We start from the raw sequence: 24,199 nt of genomic DNA, 5'->3' as shown, positions 1-24,199 counted from the left end.
TAAGGGAAAAGTTACAGAGAACGATTTTTAGACAGTAAATTATTTTCCAGGTGTAAAGACCAATGCCAGATGTAGATTCCCAAGAACATGAAAACATCTAGAAGAAAACCACTTCTTTCCAAACTAAGCAGTGCTCTTTGTTTCTCCAGATACACAGAAGGTAAGAACACTTTGCAATGACAAATTACTTCAGTAGGGATAGATCAACAAGAAAGAAAAAGGAGTATGTAAGAGGAAAGAGGACTGAAGTACTCTAAAACTCAGGCTGTCTGTTCTTCTCCATTATCTGTTGATTAGAAGTCATCTTGGATATCATGAAAATGATTCTTAAACTGAACATGGAAAGGATAAAAATCAGTTCAGATTCATCAATGGTTCAAACAACTTGATGACTGCTGCTGAAGGCAATGAAAAATAACTAACAGTGACTATTACAGAAAAATTCTTCTTCTGTGAGCAAATAATAGAAGACTAACAGAATGAACTAGTAATAGGCTACCTTGCTGATTAGGATATTGTTCATTCCTGAAATCCAGAGTGTTAGAATCCAAAGTCTACAAAGTATTAAGACAACCTTTCAGCATTTATTTCTGAACAAAAAGACCATTCTCTCAAAGGGAAGACTTTTTCAGGACTTAGGGTATGCAAAATGTCTCTTTTAAACTCAAAGGATTATAGCTATTACCCATGATATGAGGTGAAAACTATTACTATGGAGCATGATGAGCTATCTTCTACTTCCATTGCAGCTTGCAGAAGCGTCTCAGCACTAGCTGATCCCACTGCAATCAAAGATTTCAGCTGATTATTACAGTCAGGAGAAAATCGATGCGGAGCAATTCACACTAGAATTACATTTTTCCCCCTAAGAGCTGAAACTTTCTGGTCATTTCTCTTATGGAACATTTTTAAAAGATGTTAATTTCTTTTTGATACATATTAACAACAAAATTACTTGGAGTCAGGTGGTAATAAAAACATTCAAAATCCCACAGAGATTTCAAAATCATCTTCCAACTGTTTCTGCAGCTGGTATAACTAAAGCTAAAATCTGCCAGGAAACCAAGGTTGTTCAAACATGTCTTAATGGGTATGGGAAATCTCTCAGGCAAAATAACATGCAGAATGTCAAGCAACCTACAGTATATTTGTACAGTTATGTATACTGTAATTTCCATTGTTTCTAAGGCCCTAAATTACTGGAAATAATTTAGTGTTATACAGAAAGATATGCCAACATTTTGTTAGATGACAATATCTACGTGAATACATCGAATACATTCAAATATGAAATATATAAAGAAATATATCTTTGTGACTTGGCTGAGTATAACTTTGTAAGATGTATGCCTAACATAGCAGGGTTGCTGCAAATGGAGTAAAAAGAAACTTCATAGAGCAATTGCTTCAAGGAAGCAATCAAGCTAAATCTTGTCTCAGAAAGTTATCACGACCATAGAAGTTAAATAGGACACGAACACAGTTCAAATCAATACACGTAAAGAACTGGAAAGGACAATTTTAAACTGAATCACATGCCATTTCTCATTTTGGTGGACAGATGCCAAACTTCACTTGCTGAAATTTAAGAGCCATAAAAGAAATACTAATCTGTACTATCAGAACAAGACTAAAATAGAATACTTTCTGTTACAGGAAGAACAAACTTCACAAATACAGTGATCACATTGAGTCTTAACTCCTGCAGAGAAAGTCTTGTTACATTCAGAAATGCTTTACAGTCCCAAAATTCAAACATGGCAGTTCTAACCAAAAAAACTGCTTTCATGATTGAATTTTGAAATAAACACTACCAATTTCAGAATGAGAAACACCTGCACGAAGAATTTCATATTTACAGGTATTTTTAACAGTCAATCTTGAAATGAACTATCGCTTAATTAATTAAACGGTCTGGCACTGAATATATTTGTACCATATGCTCCAGTTGCAAAAGCAAGAACTGTGCCAGAAGCAAAAGCTGCAGCACTGAGGGAATAGTAAAAGACAAGTGAAGCCCTTACAGGGTCTGCTTCAAGAGGAATTAATGATTTACCAAGTCTAACTCCTTAGCACATGAAAAACCAAACCCTGAAGTATCCTTTTTATGAAATGTTTTTCTTACATTCGAGTTCTAAACCTCAAATGACTTCTATTGTGCTAATCTTAGCAGACGTTTCCCACTATAAGCAATGGTTTTGAGAGAAGTATTTAAGAAAACATTTTGCAAAGTTATTTTAAATTTCTTTCACTTACATTATCTGATGTTTTTATTAAACCTTCATAACTATCTAGATGATGTCATTCTTTTAAGCATGACAATTAACATACAGATGCTGCAATTACTCATTACACTTTCATAAATGGTATTTCATGCCTCTCTCCTCCTGTTTCCCTCAGAAAAGAGCAGAGATAATACATTTATGTTCTTTTTTTTTTTTCCCCCTTTTTCTTTTTTCCAGTAGCTTTCCAAATGGATAAGCAGGGAGACTCAGTAATTATAGAAATGTTTGGGGAGTGCAGTTGTAGGTACAGCAGGTTCCAGCTGAAAAAGTGCATTCCCATTGTTACCCCTGCACTTGAATCAGACAGTAAGTGGAGCTTATGCATATGAAATGTCTGCTGCTTCACAGGAACAGAGCCCTCCCTGCTAAAGCATGAGTCATTTCTAGAGCTGTGAAACCATGGAAAGCCCTCTGGACTAGGAAGTGCTTGTTCGTTATTTTAAAGATGCAAGAAGACACAAACAGTAACCTTTAAAATATTGAGTTATTTATATATTAAAAAAAATTTTTAAAGTGGCACAAGAAGCTTGAGTTGTTTCCCACTGTGCACCACCTGCACTACACACACACTATTTTTAACATATGGTCTCTAGCATGAAAACATTAATGTCAGTAATTTTTGTGATTTTTTTAATTGCAAAATTTCCCTTTCTGGACATGTTACAGTCACATTGCAGTCATCTGTTCAGTGCAGTTTATAATAAAGGCATCATCTCAATAGTAAGTAAAAATATCACACTGCCCCTTTGAAAGAGTTGTATCAGCTCCCACACATTCTACTTTGAGGATTATGATGCATGCAGTGCATGCTATCTCTGGACTACTACTTTCCATTGCAGAGACAATTGCCACTTTACTGCTGAGACTGAGGAAGAGCCTACAGTCAGAAGAGTCATCCAGACTGTATTTTCAGTAACAGAGTAGGTGGAATTAGCATATAAAGAAAAGCATGCCAGAAATTGTATCTGTGAGCAAGAACTGGGCAATGCCCTCTGAAATTAAGGGCCAAACAATCTTCCATTTATAACCTTTCTAATATTGCAGCAATCCTGATCCAGAGGCCACAGAAGACAATGGAGTTAGTAATCTACCTAACAGTTATCTGCACGGGCAGACGGAGAGCTGTGCTGTGTCCAGCACTGTAATCGGGGCTGGGTCACACTGCCCAGATCCTCTGCCTGAAGGGAAGCTCAACAGCTCACACTACCAGAGAGGACTGCAGGCAGCTCTCACTGGGTGCAGAAGGTCACATCATCACCCTGGCCTTGCTACCAATGTGGCAAGAGTTTCTAAAGAGTACATTCTTTATGCACAGTTATCTGCCTGTAAGAAAGAAAGACAGTAGCTCAAAAGACCTATAAAAGGAGGAACGTCTACACACAGATGCAATCAGAGCGCTTTGCCATGGAGAAATCCATCTGGAGATTCATCCAGTGCTGCACAGACACAGGGTTCACAGCATCTGAAGGGATGTAAAATTTATTTCCTACCCTGACTTGTGAAAGCAAATATTTTATTAGCCACTTGTTGCTGGGCCTTTTTAGAGAGATCCAGAAAGAAGCCTGTATCATTTTTTTTTTCTCTCTCTGTCTTCCCCTACACACTGCAGAACAAAAAACTGACACATTGAATCCCTTTGTTATTTCACTGCTTGGCGCTTCTGATTCTTATAGCAGGAGAAATCCTTGCTTTTTTCCTGAAATTATTAAGTCATGTCTGTCTTTTAAGACTTATCTCTACAGTCCTATTAATATCTCATATATTAGGACACACTAAAAAAGATTGAGGATCTTAAGAGTTACAAACATGTGACTTAGGACCAAGTCTAGCAGAAAACTCAGAATTCCAAAGGAATGTTATTTCAACTTGCACCTGTGAATCTAGGTGCAGTACTTGATACTTTGTCCATTTAGGACTTCTAATTTTGCAGCTGTAATCACCAGTACTGATTGAATCTAAAATATGGAGCTAATTTTCAAGCCACTGTAGCTATTATCTCATAAATGCCAGAGATCATGTAGTAGTCCATTAATTCTCTAGGTGCTGTTACAGCTTTCACTTTTAACTCCAAAAACATTCTATGCATTTTTGGTCTGTCACCTTCATTTCAAAATACCTCTATGTTATCTTAAGAGCATTGGCTACAGCAAATATACTTCACTGGAATTAGCAGTGCATTACACTCTACATAACTTTACTAATAAAAACACATGCTTTTCCATCTCATTCTTTGGCTACTGGGAAGTCTGAGTTTGATATATTGTGGCTTTGAACATCTATAGAAAAAATTAATGATGATGTAAGTGATGCACTGACAAGCAGATTGCCATTTCTTTTAAATATATTGGATTGAAGGCTGTAACTAGCAAAATACCATCCAGCCATCCACATTTACAGTAATGATACTATTTTGCACAAGAAACAAGTGCAGGCTAACATTAAGCAGACTTCTGCCTTTTACGATCCTTTCTGGGAATGACACTTTTGTGGGGAAATTGAATTTCTCACTAATCTACTTCTAGAAAATTTTCCATCAGTAATCTCTTTTCTTTGGATTGATTTCAGTGTCTGTCTTAGCTTTGATTAAAAAAAATGTTTAATTCTTTTGCAGACTCTGGATGTTACTTTCAGTTCCCTGTCAGTTATAAAAGACAAAGGAGAGGGGTAAACCAGAATCTCATGGAGATTTGTGTTAAAGAGAATCAGTGGCAACCTGAGAACTGTTTTAAGTTATCTTTTCCTAGAAGGGACAATAGAAAAATAGAAAGATTGCTTATACTGCAATTTCAATTTTTAACTAGTTTTGCTGCTTTTACTTTCTATTTGTTTTATGCTGTCTTTAAGTTCATCTACCCAGACACTATTTGTCAGGAAATTTCATTGCATCCTTGATTATATGAAACTCCCTGACAAATAATGTTTGAGCCACTGCATTTTATTCCTGATTTTGAAACCTAGAAGGTAAAGTGACTTAAGTGAAACATATTATGCATGCAGAGAAAAACAAGGACACAGTTTGTTTACTCTGATGAATTAGGTTGTACCTGTTGATGACAGAACATGTTCATAGTATACTAAGATCATAAAAAGGGATAAAAATTGAAAACAGCTGATCATTCATTTATTCCATGTTTCAACCATATCCAAAATTCATAGTTATAAGGACAATTATATTTCCTTCAGCTTTCCTTTTCTACTATTTAACCACCCTCAGAGGGCAAGCTGTTGTATGTGAAACACTTCTCTTCAGTTCTCATTTTAAACTTAAGCATCTTTCCTCAAATCAGCCTGAAGACAAATGTCTGTTGTCTTTTACAGCCTAAGGGTACTCAGTAAAACTACAGCATTAGCTTCAGTGACCCAAATGACACTCGCCTTTATTTTTACATATTGCCTTTTTCTACAAATACTTATTCCCTATCAATTTTTATTAAGGTACAGAAGATGTTCTTTGCCCCAAGTACATAAAGAAATGTTTTCTATTTTTGTCAAAAAAAGAATAAGAATTTTAAAACATCTTGATGTTAAGCTGTTATAAGATATCCTCAGACACATAGCTTCATATTCAAGACAGATAAACATCAGGTAATCCTCACTTTTCTCAAATGAGATACAACCACCACGACCACTTCACTGGTAAGAATGCAGATGCAGCCTTTCAAATGACAGTACTAAGCAGTACAATTTCCACAGGCGAGTAGACTATTTGCATTCAGTAGGGTGGTTTTTATCATCATACTAACAAAGCAGGACACTGAAACTGTTAAAATACTTGTAATCTTTAAATACAAGGCTATTTTGACAGAACATAACAACAATAACAAAGCAGATGATAAGTAACAAGAGGAAACAGAAATGGCAGCCTGTGCAGAAATGTCACAAGCAAATATATGTTACTTTTGCAATCTTAACACTCCACCTAAGTTTGTCACAATGATGAGGCATCTGAAATTGAATGCAAACATTTCTGACAGAACAGTCCTAGAAATCCTTGCATATTTTTTTTATGTGAAAATATTTTAAAAAGTAGAACTCTGCAACCACTGCACCTTTACTGAACTCGACTCAGTGGCATTTGCTTCTTTATATATTACTCTAAGGACAGTGAAGTCACATCATTTCTGAAACTCCTACTGATAATTCAAAGGTACAGAAATGCTGTCACAGGAAATAAAATCAAAATGCTATTTTATTACAAGGGTATCCAGAAAAAGAATGTATGAAAAGCTCAAGGACAAAAATACTGAAAAAGAGAAACATCCAGCTTTAACCTTCTATGAGTGTTTAACTTGAAGCGTATCATGTTTCTTGCTTAGATAGGCATGTGCTAGGAAACATTTCCACACAGTGATCAAAGATATTCCAAAAAAGCAAATATTCAGACTTCAGTCACAGCAAGCTACATCAAGTGCATTCTAATATCAAAGCATTCTGTTAGCAATCTACTTTTGTTCCAACCATAATTATTTCAGATAACTGACCAGCCTGATCTCACTTCCTTAGGCAACTAATGGCTGCACTCAAGATGGGCCCATACAATTCAGGCAATAACTGCTCCCTACACTTCTATCCAGGCTTCTCACCCTGTGACATCACTTCTTAGCTCCCATAAGTATACACCATGAAGATAAACCATGCCACAGACTAACATTAACTGGCCAATCATAAAATATGGTGGTTATCAACATTTATCAACACATTAAAGCTTTTTATCTCGCAAAAGAAATGTGGAATGTTCTTGAAAAAGTTTTATTGTTGTTGCTGTTTTTTGTTTATTCCCTCCTGTGTACTTTTAGGAGCTGATTCCATTCCTTTCAGCCTGCAAATTTTATCTGGATCCTTTCAACCCATTATCGTCAAGAGAATGTTCCATAAAACAGGTACTAATGTGCCCAAGTAACACCTCTGCATTTATTTTTTCCTGTAATTTTGTAAACACCTCACACACAATACTGAATGCTGGGTGATTTTCAGAAACTTATGACCAGAATGGCAGTATAAAAACTAACTTGACTTGGAACATCTGATGTACGTAAAACAAAAGTGGATTTCACGAAATCCTTCCACCCCACTAGTCACAGAATCGGGCCGAACCAGCCTGTAAGCCACTGACACTGTTGTGATGCTCCCAAAACCAGTACATTATTTCAAAAACTGAGGTTAGTGGTATCCAAACTGGGCTGCACACACTCCAGGAGATATACAAGATGATCCACTGGCATGCAGGAAGAAAATATTAGAACTTTAATAACTGATGAGTATAAATTAAAGATAAATAAATATACAACTACTGGGGGTGCATGTTCACAAATGTTTCACTACTACAGGTGCACATGAAATAAGTAGGCTCTGGACTGTCTGAGGTGAGATGAGACACTTATCTAGTATACTCAATAACACAGATAATTCATTTAAAACTTTATATACATTTTACATACATTTCATGTATGTTCTGAAATAAAGATTCATCTGTACGAAATCTCATCTACATCCATCTTTTGCATCTGACAATAAAAGCATCTGAGCAAAATGCCTCTAGCCACATGGCTCACCACATCTGGTTTATACCATAGTTAATTTTACCTGATTCCTTTTTGAAATCTTCAAGAAGAAATTTTTCTTCCTCTGTTATAGTCAGTGGATTAGAAATGTGATAGGGTAAATAATGGCAAATAGGATTAAGGTACCACAAAAATTTTAAGGATCAGAGATGTTTAATTAGGTATAAACATATGCAAATATTAAGCTTCACTCTCTCATTATAGACTGCAGGTTTGCATACCACAGGGAGGTAGATGTCATCTTTAGTGTTTTCCTAACATATGTTTCCAATCAAGTCATTAAAACATAGCATAAAAAACAATCCAGACAGACAACATTATATGAAAGCAAAATAAGCTCCACTATTTTAGCTGAATTATCTGTAGTCTATCAGCTATATCTTTTATTAAAAAAAAAAAATAAAAAAAAATGCAATCCCAGAACCAGTTTCTGAAGAAGAAATGACTGTTGTGTTATGATGAAATAAGGTTACAACTTCAACGATGTTAGGTAAAACCTGTTATTAAGAATTTAATTCTTTATTACCTTAAAATAAGTAAATTATCAACCAGTAGAATACATACAATCAAAGCTTGAACATCTGCTTTCAGTCTTACAATTTGCATAAATCAAGCATGAGAGGTTATTTAAAATTTGCCGTAAGTCTAGAAAGGAACAACTTCTTGTGCCACTTGTTAACATATCAGTTTCACTGTCTTTATCCGTTCTTCATATGCAAGTAGTGCTATAAATTAGATCATTCTTACACCTTGATGCTAAATCATTTTATTCCAATTCTGTCACTGTTGTGACTAAGGGATCAGACCTCCACGCACCATTGTATATGGTGGGAGAGGCTCACAGATAAGGTCTTAATGTCCCGATATCTGTTCCTTTCTTAGTAACTCACTTTTTATTCCAATTGCTCCTGAACACGGAGCTAACAGTAAGCACACTAGCACAATTCTCAGACCGCATTCCTTGACAGCAGTAGTCCAACCAGCACCTGCTGTTTTATATGCAAATTTAGGATTTTTCACACCTCCTATACACATCACAACACTGAATTCTGCTTAATTGCATTAGATGTTTTATAATTTATTTATTGAATATTTCAATTACCCTCAATTCCTCCGCATCTAATAACTTCCATAATTCACTACTAAACCATTATGAAACCATGTGCTGTAGAACATGAAAGTTTAATAAACAACCGATCTCCTTTTCTATAAGTGTGTGTGTATATGTACACACATATATGAACATACATACTTACTACCAATGCACATCTCTTTTGGCAATCCTAAAATAATTTACTGCAAAAAAATAAAGATCATGCCTTAGATCTCCCTTAGACTTGTTCAAGCCCCAGCTGTGATAGGACAGCATTACATTTCTTTGATAATCTCTAAAATGAGCTACCAGAACACATTCTTACAGGGCAAATATAATGAAACAAAACTTAATGTAACAGGCCACGTGGAAAATGACAAGGGCTTTTATATAAGATTATTTTACTTGCCAAAAGCAATCTGGTGTTTAATGAAGCTAATCCATGTTTTCTCTTCTCATTCGGGCTATGTGAGAACCTACTTAAGAATTGGCATTCCAGTGAGAATGGAAGCTACAGAAAGCATTGTCCGCTACACTGGATCTTATGAGAGGAATAACAAAGTGTCTCAAAAACAAACAAACAAGAAAATGCCTCAAAGCCTAACTACGCTTCAGGTGATGAGTGATACAGAGATATGTACATAGCAAAAACTGAAAATGAAAGCAAGCCAGGAGGAAATGCAGAGAAAATTGGTTACTATGGTCACAGAGAAAAGCAAAGATTTCTTTTTTAATTTAAGCTTGCTGAAAAACAAGAAGAGATCTGTGAACAAGAGTATCACCTCTTGCTGTTTGCTTCTCATTTGCAATGTTTATTTCTAAGGAAGTTTCAATAGGCAAACAGAACCATAGCAATGAATCACCTGAGGAACATTCACCTCTTCCCTTAAGGGCAACAGTACTGAGAATGCATAAGTTTTGACTAACCAGAAAGACTCAAAATATCATCAGTATTCTGATCTGCCTGGTAGTTTAAGTTTCAGCTATTTTTTCTCTTACATCCTAGAGACACTTCTCCCATTATAGAACTAAAGAACTGTTTTGCTTTGGAAAGTAAACGGTCATATTGCTAAAATGATGACACAGCATTTCAACTTCATGTCTGGAGCCATGAGGTCTCTAAGGAGAGCCTGTGAAATGCAAAATGAGGACAGTAGGAAAACAAGCGGCAATCTCTATCTTCATGTGGGAAGTTAATGAGTATACTTAGTCCACTTAGTCCAGAGAACTAGGCAGTGGGAGACCTAGGCCAGAACTTAGGGAGAAGTAGGCCAGAAAAGCAGAAGAGTGCTTGATACACACTCTAGTCACAACAGCAATCAGAGCTCAGTTAATGAGGTGTAAAGAAATTTGGACCATTCCTAAATATCTGCTGTCTTCCAGATAACATGAAGAGCTGATCATCCTCCTCAGCACTAGATGCCAAAAGGAATGGATGCTTAACTTCCCCCATTTGCTGGTTTACATCATGCAACTCTCTCAGACAGTACAGTAAGATAAAGGGGAAAACCAGAATATGTCAGCAATAGTGGTAGTGGCAACAACTCCATGAGCCCAAAAGAAATCCTGTCAAATATCAGGAACATCCACAAGGGCAGAGCTTTTCTCCTACAATAAAGGAACTTTTACACAGACCTCGATCATCTCTGCTTTTACATTTCTTTTGTACATATGATTTTTTTATTTGAGAGATCTATGAAAGCCATGAATATCCATATTCCACAGAGGTTTAAAGAAACAGATTTAATTTCTGTAAATTAAGCCTCTTGAGTGCTTTCTAAGCACCTTCTGAACAAAAACTTGAGGTAGAAATAGCTGGACATGGAAAACAGTCATGTCCTTCTTTGATCAAAAAGTCTCAAACCTACCAGAGCAGAAGAAACAATCCAAGAATCAAAGCTTATATCCACAATGTCTGCTAGCTTTGTAAATGGAAACAACAACAACAAGGAAATAAGCCTGACCTTGCTGCAATAGAAGAGGTACTCTAAGGAAACACTCATATTGCATTGGAATAAAAGCGTGCCTGGACATTAGTTCCAGTCCCTCAGCCAAGCCTGGCACTGAAAGTCCAGATTCCAAGCCAGCATCCAGCGTAGCACAGAACAACAAAAAGACACTTGCCGACTTATTTTTTCCACCCACTGATAAATGTGAAAATACTTTGAGGCATCATGGCTGGTGTCTCCTGGCTGCACACAAAGCTCACATAAGATTCATCACCTACTTCTATCAGCACAAAAGACAGATTCTAGTGTATGTGATGGCACAGGGTCTACAAAGCAGAAGATCTCAGATAATGCCTCTGGACAGACTGATTTTATTTGTAATCATTTCAAATGACTTCTGTTTAATTGAAGTCCATCCTTGCTCTGAGACACAGTGGGCACTAACACTGAATCAGCTTTCTTCATAACTTCGTTAGTATGATCATGTGGGAAAGTTAAAACCTCATGAATTCATTGGTCATCTAAAGTAAATATGTATGTTTAGTGTAACTGTGTGGTTTTGTTGTTGTTTTTTGTTTGTTTGTTTGTTTTTTAACTCTCCAATTCAAAGATGCTCTCCAAGACCAGTGTTGTCTGACACTTTCCAGCCCCTGTGTACATTACATTATTTGGCCTAGAAGAGCACTCCTCTAGGCAGAACATACAACTACAGTGAATAAGCAATGCTCAAATTAGCCAATGTATTTTTGCTACTTTGTAAAGAATACTGCTTCCAGGACAATTAATTTTGCAGAAAACAGATGTCTAGAGATAAAGTCCAAACAAATTACACTTTCTCAGAAATATGCTGTAATTCTTACGTTTCATGACTTCATCAGTTCCTGCAGTATTCTAAATCCATCAAGTATTGAAAATCAAGTGTTCTTGCTTTAACTAATTTAGAGAAGTGACAGGAATGAGAAAATGACAGGTGTGCATCCACTCCATTTTTCCTGCTCTGATAGTTTTTCTGACCAAAGCACTGAAGATCCTGTTACAGAAGACATTTCTATCTTCTAGAAGAGCTCTGGGGGGTGCAGGAGAACCTGTGATGGTTCTCTTTGCATGATCACCATCTGAGTGCTCTCACTTTGTGAACCTACACATCTGTGACACAAGAACAGGCAATCTAAGTTGCATCATACTCAGTTCCAGACTGATGTAGATGCTGAGAAACTGCCATGGCAATTAGTTCCACTCAGTTCTTCCTAACCCTGATAAAGGTGCATGAGGGTGGATAGGGGACATGCTATTTCTTCAGTCATATATAGTCCTTACTCGTATATCTATACCTACCCAAGTCATTACACAACTTTGGTAACAAGAAAGCACAGCTTGATTTTACCCAACAATGACCAAAGACTCATTCACAGAAATATGCTCACACATATACAGACAATATTCTAAATTCATAAGCAATATGTGATCTCACGATACAAATAGACACAGAGTAAAATCACTTATATGGACTTGAATGCAAGGACAACTACATTCTGAACACTCTACAATGGAAACATTTTAAACATACTGAAATTTACTGAGCATTGCCATATGGACACGTAAACTCTCATATATATGTGTATATATATATACATACACACACAGAGGCACATTATGCAGGTTATTTTTGGAACTGTTAATACATTTAGAAATGTTAGTTTTTTTTTAAACTTCTCTGGGCACACTTCAACTGACAGGTGTGCTAATGATTACAGAGTTTTTGCTTTTCCCAAACTGAGAGAATCCTTTTTACAACAGTACCCTACCTAACAAGTAATTACATGCATCAGTGAAATCAGTAAATCTGTACTCATTTTCCTCATAAGCTATTTTGAGCTACAAAAGAGGTTAATCTACCACCTTTTCTAGAATATATGGAACTGCTGTCAAAATTACTTATTTGTCATGATAATTATTACTCTCTGCCTAATAAAGTATCCTCTTCTGCCATTTAAGCAAGCAGTTTATTTTTTGAGATCAGAAAACATGATTATTCAAACTCCTTGGATTTAATTCAGTAACCTGTCAAGATAAATCATATAATAAAAACAGAGCTATTCTTCTTGCATATTCTGCCAACTTAAAACTCCTAATATTTCAAGTTTAAATAGGGGAGGGATTGTTCTGAGACAAAATATCTCTGAACTACTGTGCATGGAAGATTACATCATCTTTAAATGCAACATTCCAACAACCTCACTTGCTTTGTCTTTTATTACTTCTCCTTTTTCCCCCACTCTAACCTGCTTGGAGAATCTTTCTGAAGTTAAGACTCCCTGTCTCTACTGCAAGGATGGTCAGCCTCCCTGTTTGATAGATGTCATTCAAAATATGCACACGAACAGCTTTCTGTTTCAAAATAGGTTTGTTTATTATACTCACTGCTGCTGTGTCACAGCATCTTCCAGCCATGCCTTTTTTCATATGAAACATATACTGTATCACAGTTTGAGAAGTTCAATCACATAAGGTACGATGGGGTGGCTGACTTCTGTCACAACTAAAAAAACATTACCTGAACAAGACAAGACATCTGCCACAAACAAGTAACACAAGTGGTTTTTTTTTCTATCAGGTCTGATTTAGAACAATACAATCTTCCCTTCACACACACATGCTGGTATAACAGAAATCAACAATGAAGATTCTTAACCCCTTAGCTGTTCTCTACAGTTTCAGGCATTTAAACACCGGCTAATTCAGAAAGAGATGAAAAATCAGAACAGAACTCCTTCCTTAGTAGGCAACTGGAGAAAACACAAATCTTTGACTAACAAGCACACCCAATTCAGTGAGTTCCTAAAAATTATATTTCTCATTTCCTAGCACTCCATTTTTCTTCATTAACTGAACTCAGTTTGCAAAATAAAGCCAGAAATGCTTCAAGAAATCCAAATCTCTTGTCCTTTTTTATATATATATAAGAGGATATAGTCTGTGGTTTCAGATTTTTCTCATTTTTGTTTTTATAGTTTTGGTACAGTTCACTGAATGGTAGGAAAACATTAGTCAACTCCATTAAGTTGCATAAACACTCTTTCTTCTCTTCTACTGCCCAACTCTGAACGTCGGATCTAAACTTACAAGTCATGTTCCTCTTAGTAATTTAGACTTAGGGAGTCCATGTATCTTGGAGGTGGGAAAAACATATTTACTTTGACCGTGGAGTGATGGCTTTGATTTTGAAGCAGATGCACTGTATTTCCTTATATTGGATTTGATGTCAACTGAGTAAAAATAAATCCTCACAGCTATACATATCATGAAGTTATGTCCAGATCAAACAATTCTGCAACCACTTCCATTTACTGTATTTTACACTACTAAAACTCTTTGCACACATGAAAACAATAGGTCAGAATAACTGAGTGCCAACTGAAAGGAATAAAGCACCAGTTACAGAAACCATGTTAACAGATTTAGGCTAAATTCCCACATAGCGCTCTATTTAAGAACTGACATAAATCGCTAAAGCATTGAATGTAAAATCATTGTTGTCAACCTTCCTAATCAAAGAGCTTTTGATGATTCCGTGTACCAAAGATTTCATTCTGTCCTCTTTAAGGCACAAATAATACTGAAAGAATTGATCATGGTTTTTATTTCAGAAGCAACAGAACTCTAAATATTTATTTATTATTATGTGAATGTTCACCAATAGTCCTGCACTGTCGTCATGTATCTAAACACTGATACACTGAATTACACAACTTTTTTTGCATCAACCCTGCCAAATCCCACTTAAGCTGAGGGTAAGATATGCTTCTAAAAAAAAGGAAAATTCTATTTTACATGCCTACATTTGGATCTGAGAATTATACACATCATTTCTGTGTGTTTTTTTTTAATTATTCTGTGACACTAGATTAAAATTGAGTGGATGATAAAATGCTTCAGCAGTGTAAATATATTCATCAATTCGTACAGTGGAAGGAAACCATTACTAACCATAATTTACTACTAAACAATTTTAAGATTTTGATGTATAGTTAAAGCTTTGGATGCATAAATAATTACCAAGATTAATATTTACTGAACACATATTTTATCAATTAAAAGAAGAACTATAAAGAACAAGTGTCCAATTCTATTTAGTTTTTTAAGTTAGGCCGGTTATTTTTTTTCCGACAAGCAATCAATTCAGATAAACAATATTTATAATCATTCTTGTTTTCTATCTTCAGATTTTTTCAAACAGGACAGTAAAGACAGGCTATGTACTCTTTGGGCCTTTCAAAGCAGAAAATAACGTGGCTTTATAATACAACATTCCTGTAATTCTCTAAGAAAAAAAAAAAGAAAAAAAAAAAAAAATCAATGTTGAAAAGCACTAATACTGTACCTTGATTTCTTCTATTTCATCTGGCACTATCTTGTATGCAGATATAGTCCCACCCAATCTGGAATTGAGAGAAGAAAATATTCTCAGAATCAAAAGCACAAAGCACAGCATGTTAACAGTGTTGTGACCCACTCCAAAACGCAAAAAATCTCACCTGTAGGTAAAACAAAGGTAAAACCCACCCAGCCCCAAAACAACAGGGAAAAAAACCCCCCAAAAAAAAAAAAACAAAAAACAAACAAAAAAAAACCCCAAAAAAACCCAAAAACAAAACCTCAACACCTTTCTACTTCATGTCATTAAAATAAGCACACTCAGATACACAGTGTTCTTCACTAAACTCCACCATAAGAAATATGTCAACCAAGCAGAACTACCACTGCTAGGATGTTATAGAGTACATTAACCGACATCAGTCAACTTATTTCTTTTCTAAGCTGTATGGAAGAGTTTAAATATTTTAGGCCTGACCTGCTTTGTGCCTGTATTTCACTCAACTGTTAGCATACCTTACAAATGTGTATACAAATGCAATTCCAGAAACTGAAATTTTCTAAACTGTACAAGCTTCAAAAACCTCACAGTTTCACAGCTTCATGTTCGCAGTTACTAATTACAAAGTGGAACTGTTAGCACTGATAAGGAAAAACTTCTTTTTTGTTCCACATTCGATTTGCTGAAAAGCTATGATAAAAGGTAGGTTTTTTTGTCTGCATCTTGCAAAAGCTTATGGTAAATAATCATCCACATACTGAGTGAGAATAAAGACCATGTAGCATACATACATGGTGGTTAATATTTGCTAGCTACTACTGTATTTTCCCCAGAGACATGCAAACATGGCTCCTTTTATTTTATGAAGCAGCATCATTGATAGTGACAATTCAGACCTAAAAATATAACAGCATTAATGACCTTCCTGCTGGCTCTGCACAACAACAGCAGACATTTTCTGGGTCCTACAGAAATGGAAATCACATAATATTTATTGTAAAGCAGTAGAGAGTTATCAAATATATATTTGTATGTGTATCCTCATGTTATGAGATTTTCCCTGACAACTCTCAGCATTTCTACACAGGTGTGTTTCCTTACATTCCGTCTTGAAATTGTTATACACATTGCTTACTCAACCTAAAAAGGGAAACAAAGAGTAACAGAGAAAATACATTAAGATTTTCCCTGTAAATCCAGCCTATCCATATTTCTACAGTCACTCTCAGAAATTAACAGTTCAAAGGCTTCAGACATAGAAGAGGAAGTCTGCACAGAAAAGATTCCAAAGTTCATTAGTGCTCCAAGTAGTATCAGCCATGATTACCAAGACAGAGACAGAATCCAGATACTACAGCATTTAAATTTATCATAGATGGTCAAAAAATGTAGTTTTTCCTATTACCTCTGCACCATCCTCTGCTGCTCATCCTCAATGCAACGGAACATTGAAGAGAACCAAGAGAATTTTTTTTTTTTTGCCACCACAAGTAAAAATGTGAGGTTTTACTTTTAATTGTATCTGATCTTTGTTCAAAGGACATTGCCCGAGATAGCTGTTAAAAAAATAGATAAGAAAAGCTTTTGTTTTTAACACCACGATAAAGGCTTTCTTTAACACCATGACAAAGAATGGCTCAGATGTCATGCACATGAGTTGCACTTGATTGCACCTGGCATGTGGCCTCTGTAAGAACATGTTTTTTTTTAACTGTTTCTGATCAATTCATGTTGCAATGACATCTTTAGCTTGGAAATCCAGGCTATGCAAATAAATAATACCAAATTTGATACTGAGTGAAGAACAATAGGCACATAAATATACAATTCTATAAACACTCCAGAGTCTGGAATCCTTTCTCCATTTCAGAATATAAGATTCCCCTTCATTTATAATTACTGGAAAAGAGATGCAGTATTGCCATGGAAATTTGGTAATACAGAGGAACATAATAAAGACATTTGACTCTGTATAAAATTTGGCTCAGTGTTTCACAAAATTTTAAAGGTAGCCCACATATCAGTGGGATCCAGTTAACACAGCCTGAACTCTTCTACTGGTTGTAATTACTATATGTGTGGGGCACAGAATTGATTTTACTATGTAACTAGGTATCTATGAGGAAAAAAATGATTTCAGCTGTGGGTTTGGCAGCCCGTGTGCGTTTTAACAGTAACATAAACTTTTAAAGTCTGCTTTTCCTGGCAAAAATGTCTTGATAAGTTTCAGTTTCACAAGAAAAATATTACACCATATAATTTCATCATCCAACTAGCTTGTTAGAAGCAGAAGTAGTTGTGAAACACGTTGCATACTCTTCACTCAAATGTCATAAATCCCAGTTTATTCCAGCCTTGTGTTAAATTGTCTGAAAACAAATTTTAAATTGCTTAGTTTTGTGTTACCATATAATTGTTATAAAGGTTCCGCAGACAGAATTGCAAAGGTTGGAAGGGGCCTCAAGAGATCGAGTCCATCCCTCCTGCTAAAATAGGTACCCGGCAGTAGGTCACACAGGTAGGCCTCCCAATAGGTCTCAAATATCTCCAAGAAGGATAAGACCAAAATGATTGACATACACATAAAGTTACTGACAGAAACAAAAACAGTGAGAAGAATCTTAAGAAACAACAGCAAAATCGAAACAAATTTGAAATTCAATGCATTAATCAGCACTTCCGACCTAAGGAGAATATCAGATTTCAAAGATTTGTCTGAATTACACTTACATGTCACTATTAATTGCACCCTGTCTTGAAGTTCGCACGTTATTTTGCAAATCCTGAACTTGAACGCTAACACTTAAAAGAACAGAGGTCAGGTAGGAGATTTCATCTATGCAAAGTACCTACAGAATGAATGATGCACCACAACTGTGTCTGGCAAAGTACGAGCACTTGGCAATCATTTTTTTCATTTTCTTGAGAGCAATCTCTCTTGTGGATTGATTTTGTTCACAGACTATTAAAACATTTTACATTAACCTCTTTTGATTGTAGCATTTCAAGAAGCAATTACATTGCAATCAGAAAAGCAAAGGATCTGCTAGCAAGAATACACATTCGCTACAGTACACTTTGTACACCAGAACATAACACAGCATAGCACATATTAGAAGGCCCAGAATTCAGTTTAGCAGGGATCCATTTTTCATGCAGATTCACACTTCATCTTTCACACAGTCTGCTCTTATTATTGCATTTTTCTCAAGCTGAACAATATAACAGCCAGCATCCCAGAACACAAATAGCATTTTATCTCAGAATGAATATACAACAAACCAAGAGCAAAGCTAAATATACACCCAGCTACTTTCATTAAGCTAAAAAAAGTGGTCATCTATAGAGACTTCATGCACTAAGCCTTCCTCATCCAAACTTTATTTAACAATGAAATTATTTCAAACGCTAGTTAGCTCTAATTTATTTGTGTGCGTATACAACAGATAATCTCTGAAAATTCCGACAATTTGTATTCATGTTTACCTCATGGAGTTGTATCCCACTTCGTGCAAGTAACAAAGACACTCCAATTCCCTAATCCCCTTGCGGAAAAGAAGTGAAATTACTCCCAGATACAGCCATTAGAACTAACACAGAAAAAGCATAGAACCACACCAAACAAAACTAGCAGAGGTCTCCGAGAAGAGAATCCAAAACAATTAGACAAAAATTCCATAAAAATCATTAGAAAATCAGAAATCTCACGTATATTTGTAAAAGCACACAGACAACCTTTTTGCCTTTTTTTTTCAGGAAGCTTTTAGAATAAAAAGTACATCTCAGAATGAAACGTAAGGGCAGACTGTAGGAGGAAGCTCACAACAAGGATTTAAAACCAAGTTCAAAGAAGAGTCGAAAGAGCAACCTCAGAAATTAGGAAAATACAGGAAATATACTGAAGTAAGGTTAATATAATTGCTTTAGAACAGATGGAAGCTTAACTATTTCACAAATCAAATCATAATATCACCAAAGAGGGAAGATCTGAATTTCATCCAGATTAAGAAACATTAAAAACCAGGAGGAACTCTGCTCAAATGGAGGCTAGAAACAGTGAATTGTTTCAAATATCCCGTTAGTAAATCAGATGAGAATTCAAGACAACAAAGTTTAATGAAAAATAAAGTGTAACTCCGTTAGCAAGGACAATTTATTCAGGATATAACGTTATAATAGTCACAATCTTATTTTCCATTATTGTTCCAAGTTAAACTTCGGACTGCTTTACCCCTCTGCTCCTTTATCCATGTACTTGCAAGGTAGATGGACTATGTTGTCACTGCATAACTACAAAATGCTTGTGCAAAGACACTTGTGAGCCTGCATGGAACCAATTCTGTTCAGCTTTTATAAACCCAGTGTTGACCAAAGATAAGAACATGCTCTTAATGTACTGTTCCACATTCACCGACTGCCATAAGAAGCTGAGTTATTGATTCTAACTTAATAAATGAGTCACACTGAATGCAATGAAGTCAGTTTTCTAAAAATATCAGTACAGCCAGCTTGGCTGCTGTCATTTGCTGAGGTTCTCCAATGCCACTTTAATTACCATTCATCTTTCACCAGATAGATTACTCTATCTAAATGATACCAAGCTGTCACTAAACCTCCCAGTGAAACTCTAATTACTCTAAAAAGGAAAGCAAAACTCAGAAACTTTTGCTCACTTTTTTCCTAGATCCATGTCATAAAAATATGTATGAACTACCATTAGGATCTTTTGATTCATTTATAGACCAAGGAGAACAGTCGCAGGAGAATATGCTTGTGAACAGACCAAATGACAGTAAGCTTGACTGCCTACTGCTAATTCTGAAGGCATGATCAAGTTATCCAAGGCTACTGAATGAAAAATACGTGCATACACACTAGTGCTGCTGCCAGAGCAAACTGACCAGGACAGCACTTGAAGCTGACCCAATTGGGCCAGTGTAGTGGTGACCCATGAGATGTCAGCAAATCATTGTGTACCTACAGATCCAGCTCCGTGGAGTGTCCTGAAGAGAGGCAGCAGAATTTGAAGTCAGAGGAGCTTTGCTTCCTGCTACCGGTATAAGAACGCATTAGAGAACACACAGAGCTACATTAATTGATACTGGTTTCTACTGACCTTTCAGAAATTCTTAAACTGCCCTGAGATAAAGCAGTAAGAAGGCATACTATTTTGGGCTAACTTCCTACACAAGAGAACACTGGCATCTAGAGAAAGCCAGTCTAGAGCTCACAGTGTTGGATATGCGCCAGTGATGAACTGTAGAGCAGAGCCTGCAAAATGCTTTGTGAAAATATTTTTGCTTATTTCAAGGTGCATATGGAGAAATACATGTTGAAGATAAAGCACGTTTAATCTTTTTGAAAATCGGATCCAATAATTAAATCCATACAAACTTAACTATAAATATATATATATTTATATATTTTTTTAATTCCTATTAGGCTAACTTCAACATACTGTGCTCAAAATATTCACAGAAATAACAACAACAAACACACACTCTTCTCAGTAACTGGTTTAGGTCAGGATGTGGGGCACACCTGGACATCACTGTTTTGGGTGTTATTATGGCCAGCCTAAACACTGATCTGTAGGATGCTCCCTCTTCACCTCACTTATCAGAATATTTCCTGTCTAACAAGTAGCATGAAGGCACAGAAGTGGAATCTCCAAGAAATTCAGGCTTGAAAACCCAGAGGAAATAAAATGGTCAATGCAAATGGATGTACAATAATTTCAGCATTTGCTTGAGGTTTTTGGTTTTGTTGTGTGGTTTTTTTTAATGTCACGTTGAAGAAGATACTGGGGAAAAGTAAGAGAAATGCCGAACATTCTGTGATACACAAAAACTATTTGCCTTTTGATTTTCATTAAACAAGTATATTAGCAATTGTTCAAAGCTCTTACCATTTATATTGGCATACTTCAATCAAGAGAGGACACTGTGGTGCTGGAGCAGGTCCAAAGAAGGGCTTGGAGAATATGCCCTATGAGGAGCGACTGAAGGAACTGGGGCTGTTTAGTCTGGGGAAAAGGAGACTGAGGGGAGACCTTATTGCTCTCTTCCATTATCTGAAAGGTGCTTACAGTGAGAGCAGGGCTGGTCTCCTCCTCACTGGTGACAGGAGGAGGGGAAATGGTCTCAATTTACAACAGGGTAAGTTTAAGTTGGATATCAGGAAAACTTCTTTACAGAAAGGGTTGTTAAGCACTGGAATAGACTCCCTAGGGAGGTGGTTGAGTCACCACCCCTGGATATTTTTAAAAACTATTTGGATGTCATGCTCAGGAACATGATTTAGCAAAGGGTTGTTAGGGTAGTATGGTTGGGTTGTGGTTGGACTCTAAGGTCTTTTCCAACCTGAGCAATTCTATGATTCACAGCAAGAGATAAGGTACATACATGGCAGACATTTTACAATCTTTGAAGAGAATGAAATTAAATACAAAGAATAAGGATCTCTCTAAATTAAAAATTATTTTAAGACTTTAAAAAAGCATTTAACTTTGTCAGGCAACGTAGCATTCAGAACACTACATGAAAAATCTGCGTAGGACAACATCTGAAAACATGCACTCTAGAAAAAAAAACGTGAGCAATTAATCTCCTGTAGATTCTACGGGATCACTATATTATGCTGTGTATAGTGTAGTTAACACCAGATTACAAAAGAGAAAGGCGCTGCATCTAGAATGGGCTAAAAATTAAATACTACAGACTAATTCCACACATTGAATTTTCACTATAGGTACATTTTACTTTCAAGAAAATCTGACTCTAAAGTCTCCCAAAACGCAAGTAGAATCTGAAAATGGTCTTTTCATGTAGACCAACAGCAAAAAGGCTACTTTTCTGCTGGATGCATGCTTGTTTATAGCACAGAGGAATGACTGTACTGTGCTCCATCTGATTGGTAATCTAACTTTGGAAATCATACATTAAATCAAACAGACAGAAATGTCAGCTAGATTTAAGTAAAAATGTGTTCAGTGACTTTGAAAGTTCCCATCGGGGCATCAGATGCTTGACCAGCCAGCTCATTAAACAACATGAGAGAGATCTAAAATTTCCTCAGAGAAAAATATGCAAAAGCAGACAAAAATTATTATCACAAAAACAATCACATTCTCAGCACTTAGATAAAGAAATATGTATTTAATACTCATGCTGGGATTTAGTTGGTAGACTGAGGACTTTGAAAACACTGTATGAAATATTTATAGTAATGGCGAAGAAAATAATTACATTTGATCTTACTTCATCCTATAGGAAATAATGTGGTACAGCAAAGCAGGTATTTTTCTAGTAAGTATGTATGTAAGAGAAATACACAACATTTCCATATAGATTGCTAGCAATTGCTTGTCATGAAATCCTCATGAAAACTCAACTAAAAGCAAATTTTTTGGGTGCCTGAGAGTGATCTTTTTCTTCTCATGGGAGCCACAGCGAATTAAAGGATTTAGGCACTATGATAAGGAAATGAAAGATTCCACTAGTAAATTACCATAACTCCTTGCAGAAAACTAAGCAGAAGGATAATGCTGTTTTTGCAGATAATCATTTTAGTAGAGTTCTATTTGCTTCTGCCCAACTGTAAAAGAAAGATTATCTTAAACAAATACTAAGATTCCCCCTGGGAAGTTAAATTGACCCACAACTAGTAGAAATTGTAAGGCTTGGATTTTTTAATTTTTTATTATATTTTATTTTAACACAAACTAACATTGGCCACCTCTACAGCAGACTTATAATCCATTCAAAAAATGGAATTAAAAAATATGACCTTCTTCACCCTATACCAAAACACCCTCATATATAAGCATTTCTCACACCCCAGTATCCTCCTTCCACTAACTTCAGCATTTATCTTCCCTTCCCTTTGTTTTACCTTAGAAAATACCAGCACTAAGTCCATGCACATGTTTATTCTAAGGCTAATAAATATTAAATGTTTGTTCTAAAAAGAGATGAAGTTTGGCTGAGAATATATCTCAGAAGGTGGAATAGTAGAAACGCAGGAACCCCTGATGTTAGAGAATAAGCTGGAATGAATTGCACATGATAGGCTGACAAGAGCAATCACAGTCCATTCTGTGATAAGGCATAAAAGCACCCTGAAAATCTCTTTATTCCACAAACTGACTAAAGGTGAGAGCAGGAAGACCGAAACTCAGGAAGAAATTAAGCAGAAAATACATGGAAATGGTTTGATCATTCCAGGTCCTACATCAATTGTTCTTCACAATTAAGTAAATCACAGAGTTGACAGAAGACCATCAGAAGTTTTAAATAATTTGTTTTACAGATGAAATCCGACAATTCTGAAATTGCACAAATCATATAGAAATCTCAGGGAGTGTACTTTTAATTAAACCAATTAAGGAAGGCCCAGAAGGAAAGTAAAATCACACCAATTGTTGTGTGCTTTCTCCTATTTGTATCTGGAATTGTAATAAATTCATTGGAAATGAAAATTCAATCCCCTTTCCTACAAAATCTGTAACCAAAAAGGTACAAATAATAAGCCTGCAGTTGTTTTTCCTTTTTCTTTTATTTTTCCAAACGTACTGGTCTACTTGCTCAGATATTACCTCATGTGGTCTAAACAGCAGAACTTAACTGTGTTTAAAGCAGTGACCCAGTAACAGAAATTTAGTGTATGCTATCAACTGTTGAATACAGGAGGGAAAAAAAACCAAAACAACTCATGTTCAATCCATCCCTCCTCATACTTAGTGGAACTTTCTGTAGACAAATAGAATTACTGACAATATAGAAAGTGAGACCTCACTGCATATCTAGTATAATTATCTCCATTCCAAATAACCTAGCCATTTCTGAAGTCATCGTCCACATTGTACAGAAGCTCATAAAATGCTTATGTAAAATTCAGACTCAAGTTAATTGAAACATATTTTTTTCAAGATAAGG

The 24,199-nt window shown here is 35.9% G+C and overlaps 1 protein-coding gene across 27 annotated transcripts in view; it reads right to left on the bottom strand.

The window, feature by feature from the left end:
* GPHN (gephyrin) overlaps positions 1 to 24,199 on the bottom strand; it is a 242,589-nt gene that overhangs the window by 126,760 nt on the left and 91,630 nt on the right. For all 27 annotated transcript variants that reach the window (XM_015864840.1, XM_015864845.2, XM_015864844.1 and 24 more), the window contains one exon: positions 15,270 to 15,327. In XM_015864840.1, coding sequence (XP_015720326.1) covers positions 15,270 to 15,327 — 58 coding nt within the window. Of the gene's footprint in view, positions 1 to 15,269; positions 15,328 to 24,199 lie in introns of those variants that run through there.

Source organism: Coturnix japonica, chromosome 5, assembly GCF_001577835.2.
Source record: "Coturnix japonica isolate 7356 chromosome 5, Coturnix japonica 2.1, whole genome shotgun sequence".
Lineage (NCBI taxonomy): Eukaryota > Metazoa > Chordata > Aves > Galliformes > Phasianidae > Coturnix > Coturnix japonica.
Note: the sequence above shows the minus strand (reverse complement) of the source record. Positions and strands in the feature narration are given on the sequence as shown.